This window comes from Chelonia mydas, chromosome 13, assembly GCF_015237465.2.
Source record: "Chelonia mydas isolate rCheMyd1 chromosome 13, rCheMyd1.pri.v2, whole genome shotgun sequence".
Lineage (NCBI taxonomy): Eukaryota > Metazoa > Chordata > Testudines > Cheloniidae > Chelonia > Chelonia mydas.
The window spans coordinates 20,798,887-20,820,868 of record NC_051253.2 but is presented as its reverse complement, the minus strand read 5'-3'; the positions used below and the strand labels follow the sequence as shown (position 1 = coordinate 20,820,868).

Sequence of the window (21,982 nt, the reverse complement as noted above, 5' to 3'; positions counted from 1 at the left end):
AGCAAACTCTGTCAATGCTGAGTGGTGGTCCCATGAGACATCCTAATAATTCAAGGAAAGCTTTAACTCTAGTTGGCCTAGTTCTTTTGTGCTGATCACATTAGTGTCAAGGAGCCATGGCTTGGCTTCTGCTAGATCGTATCTCTGTTTTATCACAGAGTAGCACTTCCTTCGCCTTGGGCGTTCATCTATACATCCTGTTCCCCTCTACGGCGTGTGCGCATGCCGCTGGTAAGGACTCTGGCCTACAAGGAGAGCTCCTGCAGCAGGGAATGGTCTGAAGACCTAGGTGGCAGGGAGGAGACTAGCTTATTCTCTGATGTTAAAGGGTGTGGACAGGGGTTTCTTTTTGACTGATCACAAAGTAGAATGGCACATTTTTTTCCCCTTTGGAAACACCACTCTGGTCTGTAAGCAGTATGGGTGAGTATGGTAGCATGTGGGAACACAGGACTGGGAAGCCGGAGGTCTGGACTCTGATTCTGGCTTTGTCATGGACTCACTGCATGGTCTTGACCAAGCCACCTTAACCTCTCTGCCTCCCCTTTCCCATTAAATATTATTCCCATTGTATTACTTAACCCGTGGGGGTGGGGGGCTGCACAAATGGCTGTGAAGTGAAAGATGATTTCCCTACAGGAGGCACCTGTATGTGCCCTGGGGGTATGAATGGCTGGTTCATTTTGATGGAATCCATGGGCCCAGAGAGTCCAAGGGGTCATCTGTCACTGCACAACATTAAACAGTTAAACATGGTTTGAGGTTTTGAGGGATGAACTGCCTGCTCAGGTGCATGGCAAATGCACCATCAGAAAATCTTCCTTTCTTCCTGTGTCTTTTTAAGAAAAGATTTAAGAAGGAAAAACAGTTAAAGCGTTTGTAACGTAATAGGCCTTTATTTGAACAATATCCCTCATTGCTAAGGCTATGTTTTAGTCTCAGATATTTTTAGTAAAAGTCATGGACAGGTCATAGTAAACAAAAATTCACGGCCCGTGACGTGTTCATGACTTGTACTAGATACCCCTGCCTAAATCTTGGGTGCTCTTGGGCAGGCAGCAGCCCGGAGGGATCCGCACGCTGCCCCTGCTCCAAGCACCTGCTCTGCAGCTCCCATTGACTGGGAGCCATGGCCAATGGGAGCTGTGGATGCAGTGCCTGCAGGCAGAGCTAGGATGCAGAGCTCCCTGGCTGTGCTTCTGCCTTGGAACATGTTGCTGCTTCTGGGGACCCCCCCCCCCCTTCCCCCCCAAGGTAAGCACCACCCAGAGCCCTCACCACCTCCCACACTCCAACCCCCTTCCTGAGCCCCCTCCCACACCCGAACTCCTGCTGCTGTGGGGGAGGGGTGCGGTGGGCCCGGGGCTGCTCAGGCAGCCCCCAGACCAGGCACTGCAGAAGTCATGGAGGTCCTGGAAAGTCACCAAATTCGTGACCTCCATGCCAGACTTGCAGCCTTACTCATTGCCTTTCCTTTCAGCTGTAGGGCCTTAAAGGGAAAACCCCCACTGTTTGCTGGTCTTTCAAAGATGGCAATAACTATCCTGGGGTGAGGGAGAAACAGCAGCTGCTGTTTCCTTGAAAACAAAACAGGACACAAACACATGAAGGGAGAGAAAAGAACAGCAGAAATAGGAAATACAGCTTCTGATTCTAGTGCTGACTCTCACTTGCAACCTTGCCGCTGAAGAAATGAGGGCATGGCACATGGTCCAATCAGCCTCTCTAAGAGCTGGCAAACTTGTACCAGCGTGGGGCTGTTTAGAGCAGTGGTTTTCCACCTGTGATCCGTGGACCCCTGGGGATCTGCAAACTATGCCTAAGATTTCCATTTGAAATGTTTTTAGGGGTCCACAAATGAGAAAAAATTGAAAACCACTGGTTTAGAGCATAGCTTTTAGCTGCCTCTGGTCATGTGCTCACAGCAATGTTGCAAAAAGGGCAGTCTTGGCCAATCAAGCCAGACTCCTTAATGTAAGGCAAAAAGAGGGGAAAGGAAAGAAATAAGGTGGGAAAGAGAGGACACATTTTGCCGGGGGAGGCAGCAGGGACCCAAGGCTCACATTCCAGGTGTTAAGGATTTAGCCAAAACTGGTGTCATTGGTTCCCTCTCTGTGGCATGGTCTGGTCAGGACAGTGAAGGCCCAACAGTGTTCTGGGGGATCCCAGCTTCCAGAAAGCAGCAGCCATGTTGAATCTCACCCCTTTCTCCCACCTCTGTGTTATGATCTTCTCTTCTCTCCCCCCCGAATTCTCTCTCTAGAACCTTTAAAAATGGGTTTGGGGCAGCATAGCCCACCCCCTGCACTGTTTGGTTTTGTTTTGGTCTATCAATTAGACCTAATTTCTAAAACAGAAATTCTGGGCCATTAGTTTATTTCCATTTTCCTTTTGTTTACCAGTTGTAATTTTAACCCCCTCCATAGACCTCTCTTCAGACTAATCCAGTCTTGTGGCTCTAATGCAGGGTTGGGCAAACTTTTTGGCCTGAGGGCCACATCTTGGTATGGAAATTGTATGGGGGGGCCATAAATGATCACAAGATTGGGGTGTGGGAGAGGGTAAGGGCTCTGGGGTGGGGCCAGAAATGAGGAGTTCAGGGTGTGGGAGGGGGCTCCAGACTAGGGCGGGGGGGGGGGGGGTGCTCTGGGCTGGGACCAAGGGGCTTGGAGGGCAGGAGGGGATCAGGGTGCAGGCTCTGGGTGGTGCTTACCTCAAGCAGCTCCCGGAAGCAGCGACATGTTCCTCCTCTTGCTCCTATGCAGAGGCGTGGCCAGGCAGCTCTGCATGCTGCCCTGTCCACAGGCGCTGCCTCTGCAGCTCACATTGGCTGCAGTTCCTAGCCAGTGGGAGTTGCAGAGCTGGCGCTTGGGATGGGGGCAACATACAGAGTCCCCTGGCTGCTCCTATGCGTAAGAGCCAGAGAGGGGAACATGCAGCTGCTTCCGGGAGCCGCGCGGAGTGGGGCAAGCCCCAGACCCTGCTCCCCAGCAGGAGCTCAAGGGCCAGATTAAAACGGCTGAAGGGCCAGATGTGGCCCCCAGAGCATAGTTTGCCCACCTCTGCTCCAATGCTTGGTGACTTCTTATATTTAAAAAATGGGCTTTTGTTGACTCTTCTACCTTGGACAACTTGGTGTCCAGGTCCCTCACAGCCCCCTGAGTCTCTCCCCGCTTCCCTTGGTTGCAGTCTCAGACCATGAACTATGTGGGGCAGCTGGCTGAGACTGTGCTGATCACTGTGAAGGAGCTGTACAAGGGCCTGAACCCAGCCACCCTGACGGGATGCATTGACATCATTGTGGTGAGGCAGCCGGACGGCTCTTTCCGGTGCTCACCTTTCCATGTGCGCTTTGGGAAGCTGGGAGTCCTGCGCTCCAGGGAGAAAGTGGTAAGTGATGCCCTCCAGATGGGGTGTGTGCCGTTCATGCTAGGGAGCACTGGTGTCTACTTGCTTAGGTCCCCTCCTTTCTCCTCCATTCTAGTTCTTCCTGAAACTAAGTTCACGGAGGCTGGCTTGAAGGTGGAGACAGAGAGCCCTGCCATTTGCCTGGGTTGTCTCACAGCCCTGGTGCATTGTGGAATGGTTCGCTTTCCCCCCTCTCTGAAGCTAGACCATCCTCAGCAGGCAGCTTGGGGGAGAGAGTGTCCCTCACTTACATGTGAGAGGACCTCTGTCCCTCATTTACCAAGTGGTAGGTGGAAGTGAAACAGGCCTGCAGTCAGGGAGGAGCCTTGATGGGGACAGGTAGCCCCATAAGATGGGACACTCTCTCTCCAGTTGCTGGGGGGACGGGACTCGCTCACCGGAGACTCCTTTGCCAAGCAGAATTCCATCCTCCTCCAAAAAAACTAGTGTCTGCAGCCCTCCTAGTTTTCAGAGGGTTTGGCATGTGGCTGTGGTGGCATGGAAGGAGGTCCCCAGGGAAAATGTGGTTTGGATGGAACTCCCCTCTTGTCTTGTGTGTGACTTTTTTTATTGCCCGGGAACTGCTGGGTGAGGTAGATTTCTATGGATTCCAAGCCCTGTTTTCCCCCTCTTTCCCCCACCCCGCCCCCCGCTTGTCAGGTTGACATAGAAATCAACGGGGAGCCAGTGGACCTGCACATGAAGCTGGGAGACAATGGAGAGGCCTTCTTTGTCCAGGAGTCAGAGGAGAATGAGGTAAGCCACGTTCAATAGCTGGGAAGAGGTGAATGTACCCCTCTGAGTGCCCTGAAATGGCTCCTGGACCTCTTGTCAGCTAGCTCTTTTTTTTTTTTTCCTGTGTCTTCCTGACTTTGTGCCTACTGCGAGAGGGATGGGGAGTGGAAGAGGGAAGGACGAGTAGGCTCAGATTGCTGTTCTCCATTGGGATTGTGCCATTTGCCCTCACTGGCTGTTGGAGTGTGTGTGTATAGTACTCTTGCGTGCGCGCGCGCTCTCTCTCTCTCTCCAGGTGTAATGCATGGAAAGGTCCCTCTGTCAAGGAGCTTATGATGCAATGTAGAGGAGGTCAGAACTGGAGCGTCTCCAGGACCCTGATGAACAGCACAGTGATTAGCCAGCCCCCTTTTTGAGGCTTTATCAGTGGTCAGAGCAGAGAGGTGGTCTTGAATCTTGGTGCCTCTGCTGTGCCTGACAATGCGTGGGCTCTTGTGAGGGGGTGTCTGTCCTGCTCCAGCAACCCCCTTGTGCTGACTTTTGGCTGCTGCTAGATTAGACCGACTGACCTAGAGGTGAAAAGGCTGCATATCCAGTTCCTAGTCCCCTCTGCACCGTTAACTTTTTAAGTCTTGATCCCACCTTCTCATTGCATTTAGCCAAGTTGACTTTGAAAGGAACTTTCCAACAGTCTCTACGGGCCAAGGCTAACAAAGGTGTCCTCGTGTGTATTCCGCACGTACCAGACCTGAAGGGCTCATCACAAAATTGTCATGTCCTTGAATGAAATGTATTGTTCAGATTGTCTTCACAGGGCTGGGGTCAAAGGCTAACAATTGTGCCTCTTCCCACCTGTGTTATAGGAGATGATCCCCTCCTGTCTGTGCACCTCCCCTATCCCTCTAGAAGAGAGCCCAGATCTCATGGCCGAACCATCCAAGGCATCCACTGTGTCTCAGCTCAGCCTGCTTGGAGAGCCAGAAGCATCGGGCTCTGACACAACATCTCTTCGTAAGAAAAGGCGGCGCAGGAAGAAGCCGAAGCCGAAGGAGGCGGCGGACTCTACTTCGGAAGAGCAGGAAGGGACTGACAGTGAAAGGACTCTCGAGGAAAAGCACAAGCTGCTGACTGCCTGGTAAGCCCTGCCAGGAGGCTGGGTGGGACTCCTTGGGGGGTAGTGTGGTCTGGTGGACTGAGGCGAGGAAACCAGAGTCCATCACTGACTCTTGGGTGGTACTCAGCAACTCACTTGCCACCTAATCGCTGTTTCTCTATGTGAAGTGGTGGCGATTCCACTGCCTGCCTCCCAACGGGATGGGGGGTGGTTTGTTAGTAGCTAATGTTACTGCAACACCTTGGGGAAGTGAAGCCTGTAGAAATGCTAAGCCTGTATTCCTTTAGCTTCTGGATACTGATAGTCTTGGGTTAACGTCCTGGCTAGTTCCTTTCTCTGCATGAGGGGGAGGGGGTCACTTTGTAATAGCTCCCAATACTGGTATTTCCATCTTCCACTCTACTTTATTTCTTTCTTCAGTGATTCAGTTTATTTCTCCTTCACTGACCTCCCAAGTGAGGAAGCTGGGACTGTGCAATCCAAAGAGATCTACCATTATTCTGATGGGGAGCTGGCTCCGTCTCAGAGGTAATAGTCATTTGAAGGTTCCATGAGACAGTGGGATGTATTGGAGGATGGGGTGACTAGAAAGCCGGCTGAAGCAAGGGAACGGCACTTGAAACATTAAGCTTCCCTGGCCCAGTAAGGGGTGAGAGGAATGTAGAAGAGCTAGAAGCCCTGAATGGGCCCAGATCCTGTAGGCAGAGCTGAGAAGCAGCAAGGACAAATCTGCATGGGTGGTGGTGGTGGAAACTGGGGCCTGAAGGAGTCTCAGGGCTAGTCCAAACAGTGAACCGGGGTGTGTAAATTCTAGTATGCACTAGTGTGTCCCACACTAAAAGTTCCCAAGTGTGCATTGATGTGGTAATGTTTAAAACAGGCCTACATCAGTGCACGCTTGGGAACTTCTAGTGTGTGCCAGCAGAGTCCATGCAAGCTATTTGGTGCATGACATACTGGTGTGAACTAGAATTTACACCTCTCTGGTGCACACTAATGCACCATGTTGACAAGCCTTCAGAAGCAGTGTAGGCCACCGGCTCGGACCCTGGACTGGGACTTGAGAGACCTTGGTTCTATTCGCAGCTCCACTACTGACCTGCTGTGTGACTTCTGGCAAATCACTTCCAATTGCTTTGCCACTTTCCTCTCCCATCACTTGTCAGTCTTGGCTAGTTAGAATGTAAGCTCTCTGTGGCAGGGACTAGCTCTGTGTTTGTTCAAGTGGGGCCTTGAAGCCCCTGGTGCTACTGTAATACAAATAATTAATGTAAATGGGTGCTGTGCACGTGGAAAGGGTTCTGCTTGACTTCCTGGTTCTTCTCTGTAGCCTCACTCCAAGCTGTCCGTCTTCCCCCAAAAGTGACTCTGAATTGGAGCTCAAACCCTCTGAGCCATCTCTTCTTGGAGCTGAACCCCACATGCAATGGACTTGGGGGAGGCTCCCTCAGGTAGGTAAGGGACAGGGAATGGAGTAAGCAATCTCTAAACAAATTTGCTTTTCGGAAAGACTGGGGAAAATTGGCTTTCTGACCACGTGTCGGTGGGCAGCTGGTGCATGGTCTAGTGAGAGAACATGGCTGTCTCAGGATTCAGGCGGCAGCTTAATTCTTTCAACTCAGGGAAATAGGATCTGTGCCGCAATTGTCTGAAGACATCTGTGCATTCTGCATGGGCTATTCTGGAGCAACGGTCAAGGGGTAGGATGTCTCTGTCTCAAGAGAAGGGCCGGGGGGAGAGGGGGATTTCTTATCTCTAGTATGTCTGACTCACTTGGTCTTGGTCTAAAGCAGGGGTTGCCAACCCGTGGTTCCGGAGCCACATGTGGCTCTTCAGAGATTAATATGTGGCTCTTTGCATAGGCGCCAACTTCGGGGCTGGAGCTACAGGCGTCAACTTTCCAGTGTGCTGGGGGGTGCTCACTGCTCAACCCCTGGCTCTGCCCCAGGCCCCAGCCCTACTCCACCCCTTCCCCCGCCCCTTCCCCTGAGTCTGCCGCACCCTTGCTCCTCCTCCGAGCCTCCTGCACACCACAAAACAGCTGATCGTGGGGGGCAGGAGGCATGGGAATGGAGGGTTAGGTGCTGATTGGCGGTGCTGCTGTCAGGGCTGGGGGGGAGACTGACGGGGCGGGGGGGCTGCTGATATGTTACTGTGGCTCTTTGGCCATGCACATTGGCAAATTCTGGCTCCTCCTCAGGCTCAGGTTGGCCACCCCTGGTCTAATGCTTAGTCCCAGCCTTGCTTTTAATATAAATTAAAGTGTAACCCACTGACTGAGAGTCAGAACTGAGTCTATGTAAGTGCCTACATTCTACAGGATATTGTCCCTGTAGCTTGAACGCTAGATCGGATCCTACAGAATAGCACTAGTCCAGTGCTTCCTTCTCTTGGCTACCCACTGTGGCTGCATCTGCCAGTTCGGGTTTTGTTGGTCGAACCCTCGCTAGCCAGAAGAGAACAGCCCAATGAGGCCGGAGGGTATTTACACTTGGGCCAATCAATTGTACATGCATCAAGCCCATGAGGAGGGAGGGATGTTCATGGGCAACCTTAATTCTGGCATTTTTTGAGTGCTTAACTTTGCAGCCTTGAACATTCTCATGTATTTTCTGTGTAATGTGTGCACAAGGGCTTGTTCTTGATAACCAGTGGAACTGAGGTCTTTCTCTGTCTTTCTCTCCCCCCCCGCCCCCCCCGTATATGTGAAACGGAGCCATCTGCAGAAGCCTTCTCCATAAGGGCTACTCTATACACACTCCTTGTCCACTACCTAGCTCTGTCTGAAACCAGTATGGTTTAAAGTAGCCCTGCCCACCCCATTGGGTGGTGCAATTATACTGGGATAAAGGTGCTTGGACTAATATAGCTTATTTCAGTAAATATGATACAGCAACTTTCCATAGTGCCAGAGTCCTGGGGGAGCAGATGCTTTGGGGTTAGAAGGTACTTGGTGAGCTCCCATCACTGGTGTAAGTTCCACAGAGCATCCAGTGGCTCTCAACCAGAGGTCCAGGCCCCCCCCAGGGGGCCACGAGCAGGTTTCAGGGGGTCCCCCAAGCAGGGCCAACATTAGACTCACTGGGGCCTTTGGCAGAAAGCTGAAGCCCTACCACATGGGGCTGAAGCCCAGGGCCCTGATCCCACCACCCGGGGCTGAAGCTGAAGCTTGAGCAATGTAGCTTCACGGAGGGGAGGGCCTTGTGGCATGAGGCCCTAGGCAGTTGCCCTACTTGCTGCCCCCTAATGCTGGCCCTGGCTTTTATATGCAGAAAACCAGTTATTGTGCCACAGGTGGGCCATGGAGTCTATAGCGTGTGGGAGGGGGCTCAGAAAGAAAAAGGTAGAGAACCCCTGTGCTAGCTATTGACTCTTCTTCATGCACTCCATGCGGAAACCATTCCAGCTGAGGCCTAGAAATACACATGGGAGGGGAAGGATGCCATTTGGAGGAGAATTTTTGCCTTTCCTTTTAAAGGGTTGACCCTTTTTGTTTTTACCCCTCCCTCACCAACCCTCTTTCCTCCCACCTCTTAAGGTGAGTAAATTGGAGCGAGTCGAACCAGTCAAGTCCACTATGACCATCACCACGACAGCAACCACCCCAGTGAGCCAGGCGACCCACTTCCAAGCCATCACGGCAGGTTTGGAAGGAGACTTGAGAACAGCAGACTCCTGGGATACGTCCTGTTCCTCCACCACACCTGTAATTAGGCCGACGCCCGTCTTCCAAAATGGGAATGGCCCCCCTGTGCTGAAAGACCAGCTCTCGGCAGAGTCCGCAGCTGCGGTGGGGAGTATGCCAGACACTGCCCTGCCCCGAGTAGGAGAGCAGGGAGCACAGAAACAGTCAGTGGGAGAGGCTGTGGAAGGAGAAGAGAACGTGGTGAAGAACCAGCAAGTCCTAGAGCTGGATCCCTCTTGTGCGCAGGCAGCCCCAGCCCCAAGACGGGCTGATTCGGAGAGCACGGAACCCAGTGATAGCCCAGGAACCAAACCAGAGAGCCCAAGGAGGCAGGGTGAGCAGCAGGTTGGATGGTGCAGAATGCAGACTGCTATAGTTCTGGTTATGGGGTTAGGCCGCCTGGCTTAGAGCTGTGCATGTGATATCCGTATCTTCCATCCGGGCCAGCCCCAGATGTCTCTTCTGAGCATGCAGATGCAGGAGGCCCTTGTGCTTTGGGAGTGGGGTGTTCGTTCTGCAGCTCCCCTGCCCAATGGTGCCCCAAGCTCCCTGTGATACTCCCGGGAAGGTGAGTGTGCTCTCTGGCTCCCCTGGTAGCAAGCACTCTAATTCAGCTCCTCTTCACCAGCTTTGCAAGCTCCAGAGCAACATGCACCTCCAACTTCCCTCTTTCAGTTGGCAACCCCCCTTCTGCATCCCAAATACCAGTCCCCTCCCTTATCCCTCAAATATGCCATGTCTGTTGCCTAAGTCGTCCTGGCCTATGCACCTCACTTTGTGCAAGTCAGCAGGTCTCTGGCTTGCCCTGTCTTTTCTTCCCTTTTTGTGGCTGACACTAGCTATACAGAATTCTTGCTCAGCTGTGTGCCTCGCTGTTCGTCCTTTGACATATTCAAGGATATTGGGTTTCTAGCATTTAAGTGACACTGAGCCACAGCTTGCTTCTTCTGTGGGATGAATCCAGAGCTACATCAACTGAGATTTAATGGAGCTACTTGGCTTTCCCCCAGCATAGCAAGGCAAAAATCAAATACGTTGGCATAGGTACAGCAGCTTGGTTTATTGCAAACCCCTCAGAGTAACCCTAACAACCAGGGAGAGTTGTTTGACTTATTTCCTTGCTACTGAACTTGAAGGGTGAAAATAGATGCATCAGTTTCCCTTTTTGCCTTATAGTTGGCTTCACATCTAGGTTCTCCTGTACTAGCATTATTCTGTGTCCTGCAGTCTTTGCAACACCATGTTGGTCTAGCTGAAGTGTCTGTTTCAATGGGGAATTTTAAAGTCTTTAGGGGGAAACAGTCTTGGTGCTTCTCTAAGAGACTGATGGATTGGGGAAAATGCAGGTCTCACTGTATGTCTGTCTGTGTTTGAGGCTCCACCAAGAGAAGCCCTCACCTGGGTCCCAGCGACATTTACTTGGAGGACCTCACCAATCTGGACGAGGAGCAGGTGGCCCTTTATTTCCCCAAAAGGTATGGCCTTTGGCTGGCTGGTTTCAGAGCAGGGTCTGGCCACCTTCTTTGGCCCAAGAGGGATTTTGATTCCTTGCAGCCAGAAAAGCTTGTTCTATTAACTGACTTGGAGGGAGTGAACACTGAAACAATGTGTTGGAGGTAACTGATCCAGATAAACTTACCGCGGTCCTAGATACACTGAGCACAGTTCTGTGCTGCAATATAGATGGGACTGGAGAGCGTTTTTAATGGTCTTTCTAAGTATAATTGATCTCAAGGCAGCCTAGCTTCTGCTTTATGCCAGAACTGCACTCGTACTACAACATGCATACAGTGTATGCTGTTCACTAACCCAACCCCTCTTTTTCTGGGGTTTGCCTTAATTTTTAAGGATCTCTTATTTTAAGACTGGTCTGTACTTGCAGACTTACACCTTAGGCCCAAGTTTCTTCCTGAGAGGGCTGCTTGGGACTTCTCCCAGCAGGAGATCCTGCTCACTTGTGTTCAGCTGTGGAGACCACCCCCAGTCCCCTAGCCTGGCTGCCAGGGAGAGTCAGCAGAACAGCTCTGCATGGAGTTCCTTCCAACCACAGCAGGCCATTGAACTCCTGTTGCCTGTTCATATGAATGAAACCTGGTCTCACAGCTTTGGTTCAGAAATGCACTTCTGGAGGGGAGGAGTGAAACCTGGTCTCACTTGGGTGGCCAGGGTATACCTGACTTGGTGACTCACGCAGCATTGTCACTGTTTCTTCTGTTGTTGACAGTGATATGGAACCGGGTTCAAAGCCCTCGACTGATCCCAGCAGCCCCGGCCATACCCAGCTGCTGGCTGGTCCTACAGCCGATGGAGGCACCGATAACTTATCTGACCCCGCTCATGACCTGATGCATCCCATCGCGCTGTCCCTTTGTGGGGGTCTCGGGGACAGCAGACAGATCTTGCACCGTAGGTCCAAGGGGAGGGATGAACCTGCTGTTAATTTTCAGAGCACACCACTGGGGGTGTTGCCCTTCTCCATGGGCAGAGCTTATTGTGCTGGAACAGCAGCTGGCTCTGCTACAACCAACCCTGCTCCTATTCCCATCCTCCCCTCCTTAGGAGGAACAGTATGTGGCTGTCTAAGAGGAGGTACAGTACAGATAGGGAGCAGATCAGCTGCTGGGCCATGGAAGAGGGGAGAGTCTGCAGGACCCCTTCAAGTGAATAAGGAGAGGTGGTGCACAACACAGATGTCTGACTTCTTCCAATGAGGAGGTCTAGGCCTCCTATCTTAAAAGCAATTAAAAAGCTGCTTATGTCCCCCTCTGGTTCACATAACCTTAATATTCTAGTGAGGGACTGCTCAAGTGCTGGCTTGCTGGTATTTCATCTCTCCCCATTCTCTTGTTTCTGCTAGACAAGTTTGTGGAGCACATCATTTCTTACCAGGAGTTTGCTGAGAACCCAGAAATCCTCGATGACCCAAACCTTGTGATACAGATCCACAAGAAGTGAGTAGTCTGCTCTTCTGGCTTGGCTTCTCCTAGCGCTGGTGACTTTTTTTTAATATATATTCCCCTTGTGCCAAAGAAACCTCTCTGCAAGCATCCACAACTGATGTCCATGGCTGCTATTTATATTGTAGTACGGTCTAGGCTGGGATATGTGGTGCTTGCTGCCTGCTCTGTGGGACATAGACACAAAACCATGGCCTAGCAGTTGAGAGGTTCAAAATGGTGGGGAAACCCTCAGCAGCCAGCATGATCTGAAAATGGCTCTTTGCTGTCCTTGCACCAAATATATACTTGTTCCCTTTTCAGGATATGCTCTGTACTTTGCTTCTGCTTCTGTCCTCCCAACTTGGAAATGGCTCGTGGCTTCCCCTTCACAACTAAGTGCTCTGTTGGCATCTTGCAATTCAGCCAGGATGCCCTGGTCACGAGCCACACAGCACATGCTATAGCTGGCATGGCTTCATCTTTTTATCCCTGTTTCATTCCTTCCCCGAGGCAGCTGCCACATCTCCCTACTCTTCTTCTTTTTTTTTTTTTTTTTTTTTCTGCTTGCCTTTACTGACTGACCTGTTACCAAAGTCCAGTTCTGGTGCATGTGCTTAAAGGGTAGCCAGGTCTCTCCTTCAGCCTCCTCACAGAACCCAGAATGCCCATAGTGCTGCTACTTCACTTGCTGTGTTTTTCCCTTCCCAGGCAGCCTCCCCATGTCTCGCCACCACCTTCCCGAGGCTTTAGCCCTTCACGTACAATTGCCTTCCTCTACTTCTTGTGTTTTTCAGGTACTATAACTGGGCAGTGGCTGCTCCCATGATCCTCTCCTTGCAGGCATTCCAGAAGAACGTTCCCAAGGTAAATGGCAGAAACACTACGTTCCTCTGACCCTGCGGAGTCCCTTCCCCTTAGGGGAATTGTATACCTGTGCTAATAGTATTTATCACCCAAGGGTCCCAGGCGGCCTGCCAAGCCTCACAACCTCACTGTGTAGGGAGCAGCTGTAAATGCCCATATACTATACAGATGGGGGTTGGGGAAGGACTGAGGCACAGAGAGGCTAAATAAGTGTGGGGCAAAGTCAGGGGTGGGAGCCAAGAGCCCTGACTCCCAGTCCCCTCCTTCCCTGTCCGCAAAAGTGCATCAACCATCCCTTCCTCACTCAAACACACAAAGCGTAGAAGTGTCCATGCCTACGTGCCACTCTGAGTGCCCAAACATGACAGTCGAGAAATGGAGCTTACCCTTGCCCCCTCGACAAGAGGCCAGTTTGGTGATGTCCACCTGGGGACAGGGCTGAGCTGGACACCCCTGACCTCTGGAAGAATTCAGTCTGCTCTGGGCTTTTGTCAGTTGGCCTCAGCTTCCCACAGAGATGGGTTGTGGTGATGAGGATGGGTTGGGGAGGAAGCTGAACTGAGGTAGATGGTGTGAATTTTCCCCTCTGCCCATGTTCAGCGCTTAGGCAGTGGCCTGGCTGTTGCCATCCTGAGGTAACTGAGCAACTATGTCCTGTGAATGTTCTCTAGTCTAGGGCTCTCTTGGGCTCAGACAGGACTTGCTGTGCAGCAGGAGTTGTCCCTCTCAAACTCTCCCATCTTCACAGAGCACCATTGACCGGCTGGTGAAGGAGAAAATGCCCAAGAAGAGCGGCAGGTGGTGGTTTTCCTGGCGGAGGAGAGACTTGACTGCTGAGGAGGTACATGTGCAGTGGCTGTGACTGAGCAGAGACTGAGTAACTTCTTCCTCCCTCTGCGTTCTCCTGCCCCAGCCAAACCAAACTACAACAAGGCCTTGTACTAAGCTGAGGTGGAGACTGGAGGCAGGAACATCTGAAAACAGGGGTCACGTGTCCTTGGCCACTGCGTGGTATCCTCAGAATCCCAATGATACTGGCAGTTAGTGGCTGTAGCGCATCTGGTGAAGATATTCTACACTGAGGGGAGCGATCTCTCCTGTCTGCGTAATAAATCCACCTCCATGAGAGGCAGTAGCTATGTTGGCAGGAAAAGCTCTCACCAGCACATAGGTTGGAGTCACTTACGTCGCTCAAAGGGGTGACTTATTCACACCCCTACGTGACACCAAAGTAAGTGGTGCTATAGACCTGGCCCTAGTGCCCGAGCTGTTAGTGTGGCACAAACTGCTGTAAGAGCATGAACCCTGGAGCTGGGTGGCGCACCTAGAATTACTCCCACAAATTTGCAGTTAACAAAACTAAAAGGAAACGTGCATGGGGGGGGCAGAAAAGGGGCTCTGCAATAGCAGGTGAAGACCACAAGGTATTGGACTGAAATCAAGGTACACACTGGCTCCTTAGGGTAGGAAAGGTAGCCCTCATGGGGGCGTGGGTCTTCATTCTTCCCTTCCCCATCTTGTGTGCCAGAGCTGGGGTTGGGTAAGACTTTTTTCCCCCCCCACCCCACTAGGTGCTGGTGGGTTTTGTTGTGAGCCTCTTTCTTTCCCCTCATGGTGAAGAGCTATCTGTACCGCTCTGAAAACCAGCCAAGCAGGTAGCCTTTACTCCTGGCCTTTGAGCTCCCAACAGGAATCTGTCTAAAGAAGCTAATGGTAGAAATGCCTGTGTCCACAGCATGAACCCAGCGCAGGAGAACTGGAGCAGGGCTCTACCCCACAGCGGTAAGCAGTCCTCTCATGCTAGTTATCGGTCTATGGTGGATACTGGACTGGCTCTCTAGTCGGCCCTGTAGTCTCAGCCTATGTTCTCCCTCCTTTTTATTAAGTGAATTGCTCTTCCTGATGGCTACCCCTGTGTGTGGGAGTGGTGGGGTCCCCTTCATAGCCTCGAGAGGGAAGAGGGCTGGGTAATGTTGGGGCATTCAGCTCGCCAGTATATCCTGACCCCATACACCTGAAGCTCTGGAGACTCCAGGCCCTATGACAACCCCAGTCAAAGGCCCCGCCTCCCCCCACTTCACGATGCCGGCCCATCTACCTGAGCAAGGCTGATCCTTCTAGAGCCCAGTCATACTTCTCTCCACAGCCTGGTCTCTCTCTCTCCAGTACATGGGATTGGGTTTTTCTGTGTGCTAGTAGCTGTGGCTCAAGCCGGGGCTCCTGTTGCTGCTGCAGTGGAACAGCCTCGTTTCTGTCCTCTTTCCACGTGGGTGTAGGAGGAAGATGGATCCTTCATCTAGTGACGAATCCATATCCCCAGAGTCGAGACCTGATGCCACTGTGCAGAAATTTCTTCCCACCTACAAGAAATCCCTGAGGCTCTCTTCAGATCAGATTGTATGTGTGTGTTCCCCGCTACCAAGGCTGAAGGGGAGGAGATGGCCCTTCAGATAGGAGCATGCTAAAGGGATGATCTACAGCGGGGCCCAGATATTAATGCTCCTAAAGGGCTTTAAACATCTTGGTCTAGGCTTAAGATCACCTCAGATCTTGCTAGCTTGAGCAGGGTCAGGTATGGCCACTAGTTGGGTGGGAGCCCTTCAAGGAAAATGTAAGTGGAATCCGTTGGTGGGCCCCTTCCCTCTGGGTCAGCACAGAATCAATGCTCCCTTAGGGTGGTTGGGGGCTCTGGGCTGCAGAAGTATCTCTTGGCTGAGATGTGAAAAAGAGGGTCCTGATCACTGGTGGGTAGAAAGATCCCACAAGGGTGTCTTGACCAAAATCCAACCCTAGTAGTTAGTCTTCATGCCTGAAATTCCCCTGTGGCTTCAACTGGATACAGTTCCCTTCCTGCAAAACCTGCTGTGTATACCGCAGCTTAATGTGTGCTGTTAAACAGCTACTACAGTCTGCCCCCTCAACAGCTGCCTTTCAGAGAGGTTTGACGGGGGTGTAAAATCGCACAGAACTTCTCCTCCAACTGAATTGTGTTGGGTGGAATACGTGTTCACACAGGTAGTATCGTGTAGGGTCCTCTGTGGGGCGAGGCGCTGCGGGAATATTAATGCATTTTCTCCCCTCTCGCTGTAGAAGAGACTGAACCTGCAGGATGGCCCCAATGAGGTGGTGTTCAGTGTGACCACTCAGTACCAAGGCACGTGTCGCTGTGAGGCCACCATCTACCTGTGGAATTGGGACGACAAGGTGGTGATCTCCGATATCGATGGGACCATCACCAAGTAAGGGGCCCTCCTCTGTGTTGTCTGCAGGGAGAGCACGTGTCATTAAATGCCTTGTGTACATGGCCTGTCCCAGAGGTACCTTAAGCCTACCAATGCCTGGAGGTCTGTTGTCAAACCAGCTGGGAATCACTTAACTTTAAGGGTGTATTTTAACCCTTTCTTCTCCTTCTAGGTCTGACGCTTTGGGTCACATTTTGCCACAGCTGGGAAAAGACTGGACCCACCAGGGCATTGCCAAACTCTACCATAAAATCCACCTGTAGGTATTGAATAAGTTAAAGCTTTAGTCAGGTACCTGGTAGGGGCCTTTCCCAGATGGCCTGAGATGTGGGACTCCAGGATCAGGGTCCTCTTATGGGGAAGAGGCCCATCCTGCATTTAGCTTCTCTCTTTCTATGTGGTTCTGTTAAACCTTTTGTCTTCCCCCAGTGCTGCTGGGGGGCGACAAGGAAATGACCAAAGAGGGTCATGGCTCTACCAGTGTGTTTGAACATGGTCAGCTGAGCTGTCTGGGTGACTGATATGCCAAGCAGCGATGCTGATCCTTTCTGGGAAGGAGAAGCTGCTTTCTGTTTTTCCAAAACATGCCTTCCAGGGGACTCCATCTCCTGTTTTGGAATTCCTTAGTCAGACCATAAATAAGCCTCGCTCGCTTGGGTAGATATCCAAGGAGTTCTCTAGAAATCGTAGGAATTGGCAAGCCAATTCAGAGCAATGGCCCCTTGGCTCAATATCCTGTCTCTGACAGTGGCCAAACCCAGCTGGTCCTGGGGAAGAAACCTTGTAGGAGGCAGTCAAGGGATGACCAGCCAACAGAAAAGCTTCCTCTTATAATAGCTACAAGACAATACAACTGTTCATGGAGGTCTGCAAAGCTACAGTATGCTCTACAACCCGCTTAGTATGGACCTTACCTCATGGAGCTGAGAGGCTAACTGGGCCAAATGCAGGCCTACGACAGAGGCCTTGCTGAGGAAGATGGGGGAAGGCTTCCTGGAAGAAGAGATTTTGAAGGAGGATTTGGTAGATGGTTGGGAGGCTCAGAAAACATGCTGTGACTTGAGCTGCCTCCTAAGGGGCATTGTGAAAGGACAGCTAGGTAAATGTAGGGGACTGGCTAGTGGATTAGGGATGCGTGTGATGCTGCCTAGAAGGCCACAGTCATCAAATGACTTCAGTGATTTCCACATGTAAAGGGGAGCAATTGGCTCTAAGGCCTCCCTCACCTGTGTTCACCTGAACTGGTCAGTAGCAGGTCTCTTGAGTTGGGACCTGCAAAGGCAACTGTGTTTAAAATGACCTGGAAAATGTTTGTTTGGCTTTAACTAAGCTAAATCTGGTTTAAGATTGTCTTGTGCATCCTCTCAAACACCACAGAGCTCCTGTCACGTTCCATCCCAGTGGTGCCCCTTTGGGGGTGGTTTTCCAATTGGCCAGAGTATTCTGATGCTGGTATTTCCTTGTGATCTCTGAGCCACCACTGTGGGGTGCTGTGTACCTGTTGTTGGGTGTACTTGAAGCTGCAATGAGCCTGGCTGACTTGAATATTTCCTCTATTGGTGAGCAAGGCACAAAGAGGAAACAGTCTCCCTCTCCATGTCTGGAAGGGGTGAGCCCCACTTCACTTGCACACAAGGAGCTGCTGGGATAGGTGAATAACTGAGCCATAGAGGCGGGGAGTTTGCACCCTGCCACTCTTGTCTTTATACCCGGTCTGCTGAATAAGAGAAATCAACAGACGTGTGAATCTCCTGGTTGGCCTCCCCTGCCTGCAGCTCCCCTCTTGAATCGGCTGCACTCATGTGCTAAGCTGGGGGGAAACTCCTGGAAGTCGACTAAAACTCCCCTGCACTAAGTTAATATTTACATAACTCCAAAGCAATAACTAGGTATCCTTGTGCAGCCGGCTGAGTGGGCTCTTCAAGAGCATGTGCCAAGCTCTGGTTGATGTGCTGGGAGTGGCGGGAAGCTCACTGAATACTGTTAAGTCTGGTTAGAGCAGTAGGTAGCCACTGGGCACCCTGGTGTGCTCCTGTTTTCCCACTGCTGAGTGTTACATCTGGCTTTGCCTTCCCATGCTCTAGCTAGCAGAGGTGCCAAAGGATGATGGGAGGCTGTTCTCCGTGCCTGGGTGGTGCCGGGAAATCACCTGGAAGCCTTCTGGGTTGGCGTGCAGCGCCTGTGTTGGTGAGAGGCTGAGGGCTCTGGGGTGAGTCCATGTCGAGCCACCTCCTGCAGATCTGCCAAAGCACCTCCAGGATTGGAGCTGGCAGAGAGGAGAACCTGCTGCCTGTGTGGCTGCTCTTGGGATGAGCCCACTAATCTCTTCCTATGGAGCCTGGACCCAAGTGCCCTGTGTTGAGCGGACAGAGCACCCGAGCCCATGGAGAGCAGCATTGCCAGATGTAATCAGTGGTCCCTTGTGCATGGGGTGGTGGTGATGGCTGTGCATGCCTGTTGTGGGGTGCAGGGAGCAGGAATTGGGGTTGTTCAGTCTCCAAACCCCAGCATGTAGGTCCCACTTCCTTGTGGCAGTGGCAAGGGACATAATGAAGCTGCAGCTTGCTCAGAGACAAGCCTCTGCCTAGTCCTACCTTCTCTGTTCTAGGAATGGCTACAAGTTCCTCTACTGCTCATCCAGGGCCATTGGCATGGCACACATCACCAAAGGATACCTGAAATGGGTCAAAGACCAGGGCTGTGCCCTCCCCAAGGGGCCCATCCTGCTGGCCCCAAGCAGCCTCTTCTCAGCCTTTCACAGGTAGCTCTTCCCTGCCATGTTCTGTTGCCCCCTGGGACAGCTACACTTAGGTTGGCACCCATGTGTCTTTATTTTGGTGGCTCCTCCTTGGCCTTCATTCTGTGGAAAGGCTGGCTCCCCCAGGAGCTGAGGGGGCATCAGCAGCCCCTCAGTGATGGGAGCAGCGTGAGAGCTTAGGTAGAAGCCCTCATGGGCAGGTGCCAGGAACCATGCAAGCCTCTCTGCTGCATGACGAAGGTCTCAAAGTCTTTGAAACTCCCAGCGAAACATCTCCCTGGGGGTGTTCAGCCTGTCTCTCTGCTTTAATATCCTCTGCACACACATGCTCTCCCTGCCACCCTGTGTAATAGGACTTGGGTGCTGTAATCCACCCATCTCCGTCGCACCTGAGCCCAAACGCGCGTTTCTCTGCAAGTGTGACCCTATCCCTGCACAAACGGGCTTTACCCTCATCAGAGGAGCCTGTTGCCTGGGGTTGGGTCTCTTAGCCACTCCTCTCAGGATGCTGGTAATGGCTTTAATACCAAGCAACTCATTAAAGTCTGCAGCATGGTCCTGGCTTTAGAAAGCATCTGGCTCCTCTAGTCTTGCCCCCAGTGGCGTTTGGCACTGTGCTGCTAAGCAGAACTGTGCCTTGTTCTGGGACTTCCCCTTCCCCTGTAATAGGAAGGGTGCGGTGCCCACCTTGCCTCTCCAGCTGTACTTTCTTTGGTTGGCTGATGGCAGTCTCCCCCAGGGGAGGGGGGATGGTGAGTGGGGGTTGGGCTCCTTCATGTCTCTATCACCTGTGTAGTCACAGCCTTCCAGATAAGGTATGGGGAGCAGCCCAGACTTCCCTGGTAGGATAGGCCAACTGCTGCCCCTTGACTCTTTGCCTGGGGGATCCTGGAACAAGGGAGTGCAATGAAGTCCTGGCTGTCCTAGGTCCTGGACCAGCCTGGCTCTGACTCCTGACCTGACCTCCCACCCCTCATGTTGCAGGGAGGTGATAGAGAAGAAGCCAGAGATATTCAAAATCGCCTGCTTGACAGACATCCGGAACTTGTTCGGCTCCATGGGGCAGCCCTTCCATGCCGCCTTTGGGAACAGGGTCCATGTGAGTTCCATCCTCCGTGCTGGGAGGAAGGGGGGGCAATCCTGGGGGTGGGGGGGGCAGTGCTTCCTTGGCTCTAACTGGTCTGGTTGGTCTTTCTTGGGCAGGATGTCGATGCTTACAAGCAAGTGGGGTTGTCAGCATCTCATATATTCACGGTGAACCCAAAGGGGGAACTGATCCGGGAGCTCACCAAGAGCCAGAAATCCACGTAAGCCTATTTGCCTACTGTACTGTCTCTATACCATGGGCTGCCCCTACCACCACCTTCCCCTCCCTCCTTGGCAATCTGGGCTGCTCCTGACCCTCTCTTCCACCCTCTGCCCCCCCCCCCCCCCCCCCCCCCCGCTCTGCCTAGCCTAGCCTGGACTGTGGGGACGCTACTGCGGTCTGGCTCCTACATGGCACATATGAAGAAGCTCATACCGATAACATTCTGTGGCAGGTTGCAGGGGCCCTACCTGATCCCTGATGAATGAGGAGTTAATGCCAGCTCTGTGTTCCTCTCCTCTTGCACAAGGGAAGGGTTAGAGGAGTAGCCGCTTGAGGCCAGCGAGGGGAGAAATGCCTCGGAGAAGGTTGGCTCCACAGTTGGCATCCTAGGAGTGGGTTGAACCCCAGTCTCTTCTTTGCCTGTGTCTAAAAACATGGCTTCTTTCCTTCCTTCCTGTACATGGCTTTCCCTAGGGCAAAGGCCCTTCTGACTTCAACTGCCTCCTGTAGAGTTAGTCCACAAGATTTCCTATCGCCACTGGTGCTGTTGTGGTAGCAATGTTGGTGGGGTGGGTGGGCGGGCCACACTGCCTGCCAGTGAGCAAGAACCTGTGCAGCATACGTGGCATGAGAAGCTAGTGCACTCCATGTCTGAATGGGCCTAGTCGCAATGCATTGTTGGCCGTGGAGTAGAGTGTGTGCCTTGAACGCGTTTTGGTGGCTCATGTGCCTGGATGAGGGCTGAGAAGGAGAAACGTGGTCTCGTAATCCTGTATGTTTATCCTTTTCCTCGTAGGTACGAACGGCTGACTGAGCTGGTGGAGCTAATCTTCCCCCCGCTAGGCCAGGGTGCTAATGTTGCTTTGCTGTGGCCAGAGTACAGTCAGTTCTCCTACTGGAGGGCTCCACTGCCGCTCATTGACATAGAAGATCTTGCCTGACGCACCGGAGAATGGAGACCTGGTGAGGATGGACAACCTGCCAGGCCTCGACGCAGCAGCCGCTGCCGCCTCCTGCCTATTCTGCTGCTGCTAGGGAGTTTCCTTTAATAAACCCTGGACACCTTCTGGACTGTGAACCCCTCTCCAAGGGGCAGTGGTGGGGTTAATCCAGGTTTTGACTTAAAGCTTGTTTGTTCAGTAGAAATTGGATGTGTTTTTCCTATATACCAGATACGTGTTTGAGGTTCTTATAGGTTTGAAATGGCTTGTTGGTTTTAGGGATGGTGGGTGGATCCCCTTGGGGTTGATCTACTGGTGGGTCTTCACTGTGGCTGCTGCTATTTACAATTTTACTGATGGCCCCAGACTGTCTTAATGGCTACCTACAATGTAGCTTTTTTTGAGGGGAGGGTCCCCCATCCTAATCTACTCAACCAGTGAGAGTTCAGAGCTTGGATCAGCTGAGATGCAGTTTAATTGCTCAATAATGTTGTGTTAGGAGGCTGAAGACTGTCAGGATTAAAGTAGTTGGTCACTAATAGCATTAATACATAGTGCCTTAAAGCCCTGCGTGTCTGTCTCATTCTATAGCTTCTGCTACTGGCTCGTTTTGTGTATCACTCCTGAGCACAGGTGCCACTGAATTAGTGTTAAAATTTTTAGCTCACCAGGAAGTACGAGTTTACCTAGGGCTTCAGCCAGGAAGCTGAAAACTGGTACAGAGGTCTCTTCCTGGTTCTCTGACAGGGCCCAGCTATGTCGCCTTTGTAAGACCTTCGAAAATCCCCCATCAACATCTTTAGATGCTTCAGTATCTCTTGAAAAACTGGCCCTTGGCCTCTGAGGCAGTTTGTCCTCAATGTACAGCTGTGGAATGATGCTGGCCGTCCCTCCCAAAGGGGTTGAGGTTCCATTTAAAGTGCTGCTGATTTTATTCAATGAAATGAGCTATGGGCTCGTTCAACAGGTATGTTGTTCTTGGCCCTT

At 52.0% G+C, this 21,982-nt stretch overlaps 1 protein-coding gene across 7 annotated transcripts in view; it reads left to right on the top strand.

The window, feature by feature from the left end:
• The window catches only part of LPIN3 (lipin 3), a 48,609-nt gene extending 27,050 nt beyond the window's left edge, over window positions 1–21,559 (top strand). For all 7 annotated transcript variants that reach the window (XM_043527418.1, XM_037877231.2, XM_037877230.2 and 4 more), the window contains 19 exons: window positions 3,190–3,390; window positions 4,069–4,164; window positions 5,007–5,278; window positions 5,678–5,785; window positions 6,588–6,708; window positions 8,796–9,276; window positions 10,318–10,417; window positions 11,167–11,348; window positions 11,800–11,893; window positions 12,676–12,745; window positions 13,494–13,586; window positions 14,481–14,527; window positions 15,022–15,142; window positions 15,836–15,984; window positions 16,160–16,246; window positions 18,596–18,748; window positions 19,730–19,844; window positions 19,949–20,052; window positions 20,851–21,559. In XM_043527418.1, coding sequence (XP_043383353.1) covers window positions 3,199–3,390; window positions 4,069–4,164; window positions 5,007–5,278; window positions 5,678–5,785; window positions 6,588–6,708; window positions 8,796–9,276; window positions 10,318–10,417; window positions 11,167–11,348; window positions 11,800–11,893; window positions 12,676–12,745; window positions 13,494–13,586; window positions 14,481–14,527; window positions 15,022–15,142; window positions 15,836–15,984; window positions 16,160–16,246; window positions 18,596–18,748; window positions 19,730–19,844; window positions 19,949–20,052; window positions 20,851–20,995 — 2,730 coding nt within the window. In that variant the 5' untranslated portion in view covers window positions 3,190–3,198 and the 3' untranslated portion in view covers window positions 20,996–21,559. The remainder of the gene's footprint in view (window positions 1–3,189; window positions 3,391–4,068; window positions 4,165–5,006; window positions 5,279–5,677; window positions 5,786–6,587; window positions 6,709–8,795; window positions 9,277–10,317; window positions 10,418–11,166; window positions 11,349–11,799; window positions 11,894–12,675; window positions 12,746–13,493; window positions 13,587–14,480; window positions 14,528–15,021; window positions 15,143–15,835; window positions 15,985–16,159; window positions 16,247–18,595; window positions 18,749–19,729; window positions 19,845–19,948; window positions 20,053–20,850) is intronic.
• Window positions 21,560–21,982: the final 423 nt, after the last annotated feature.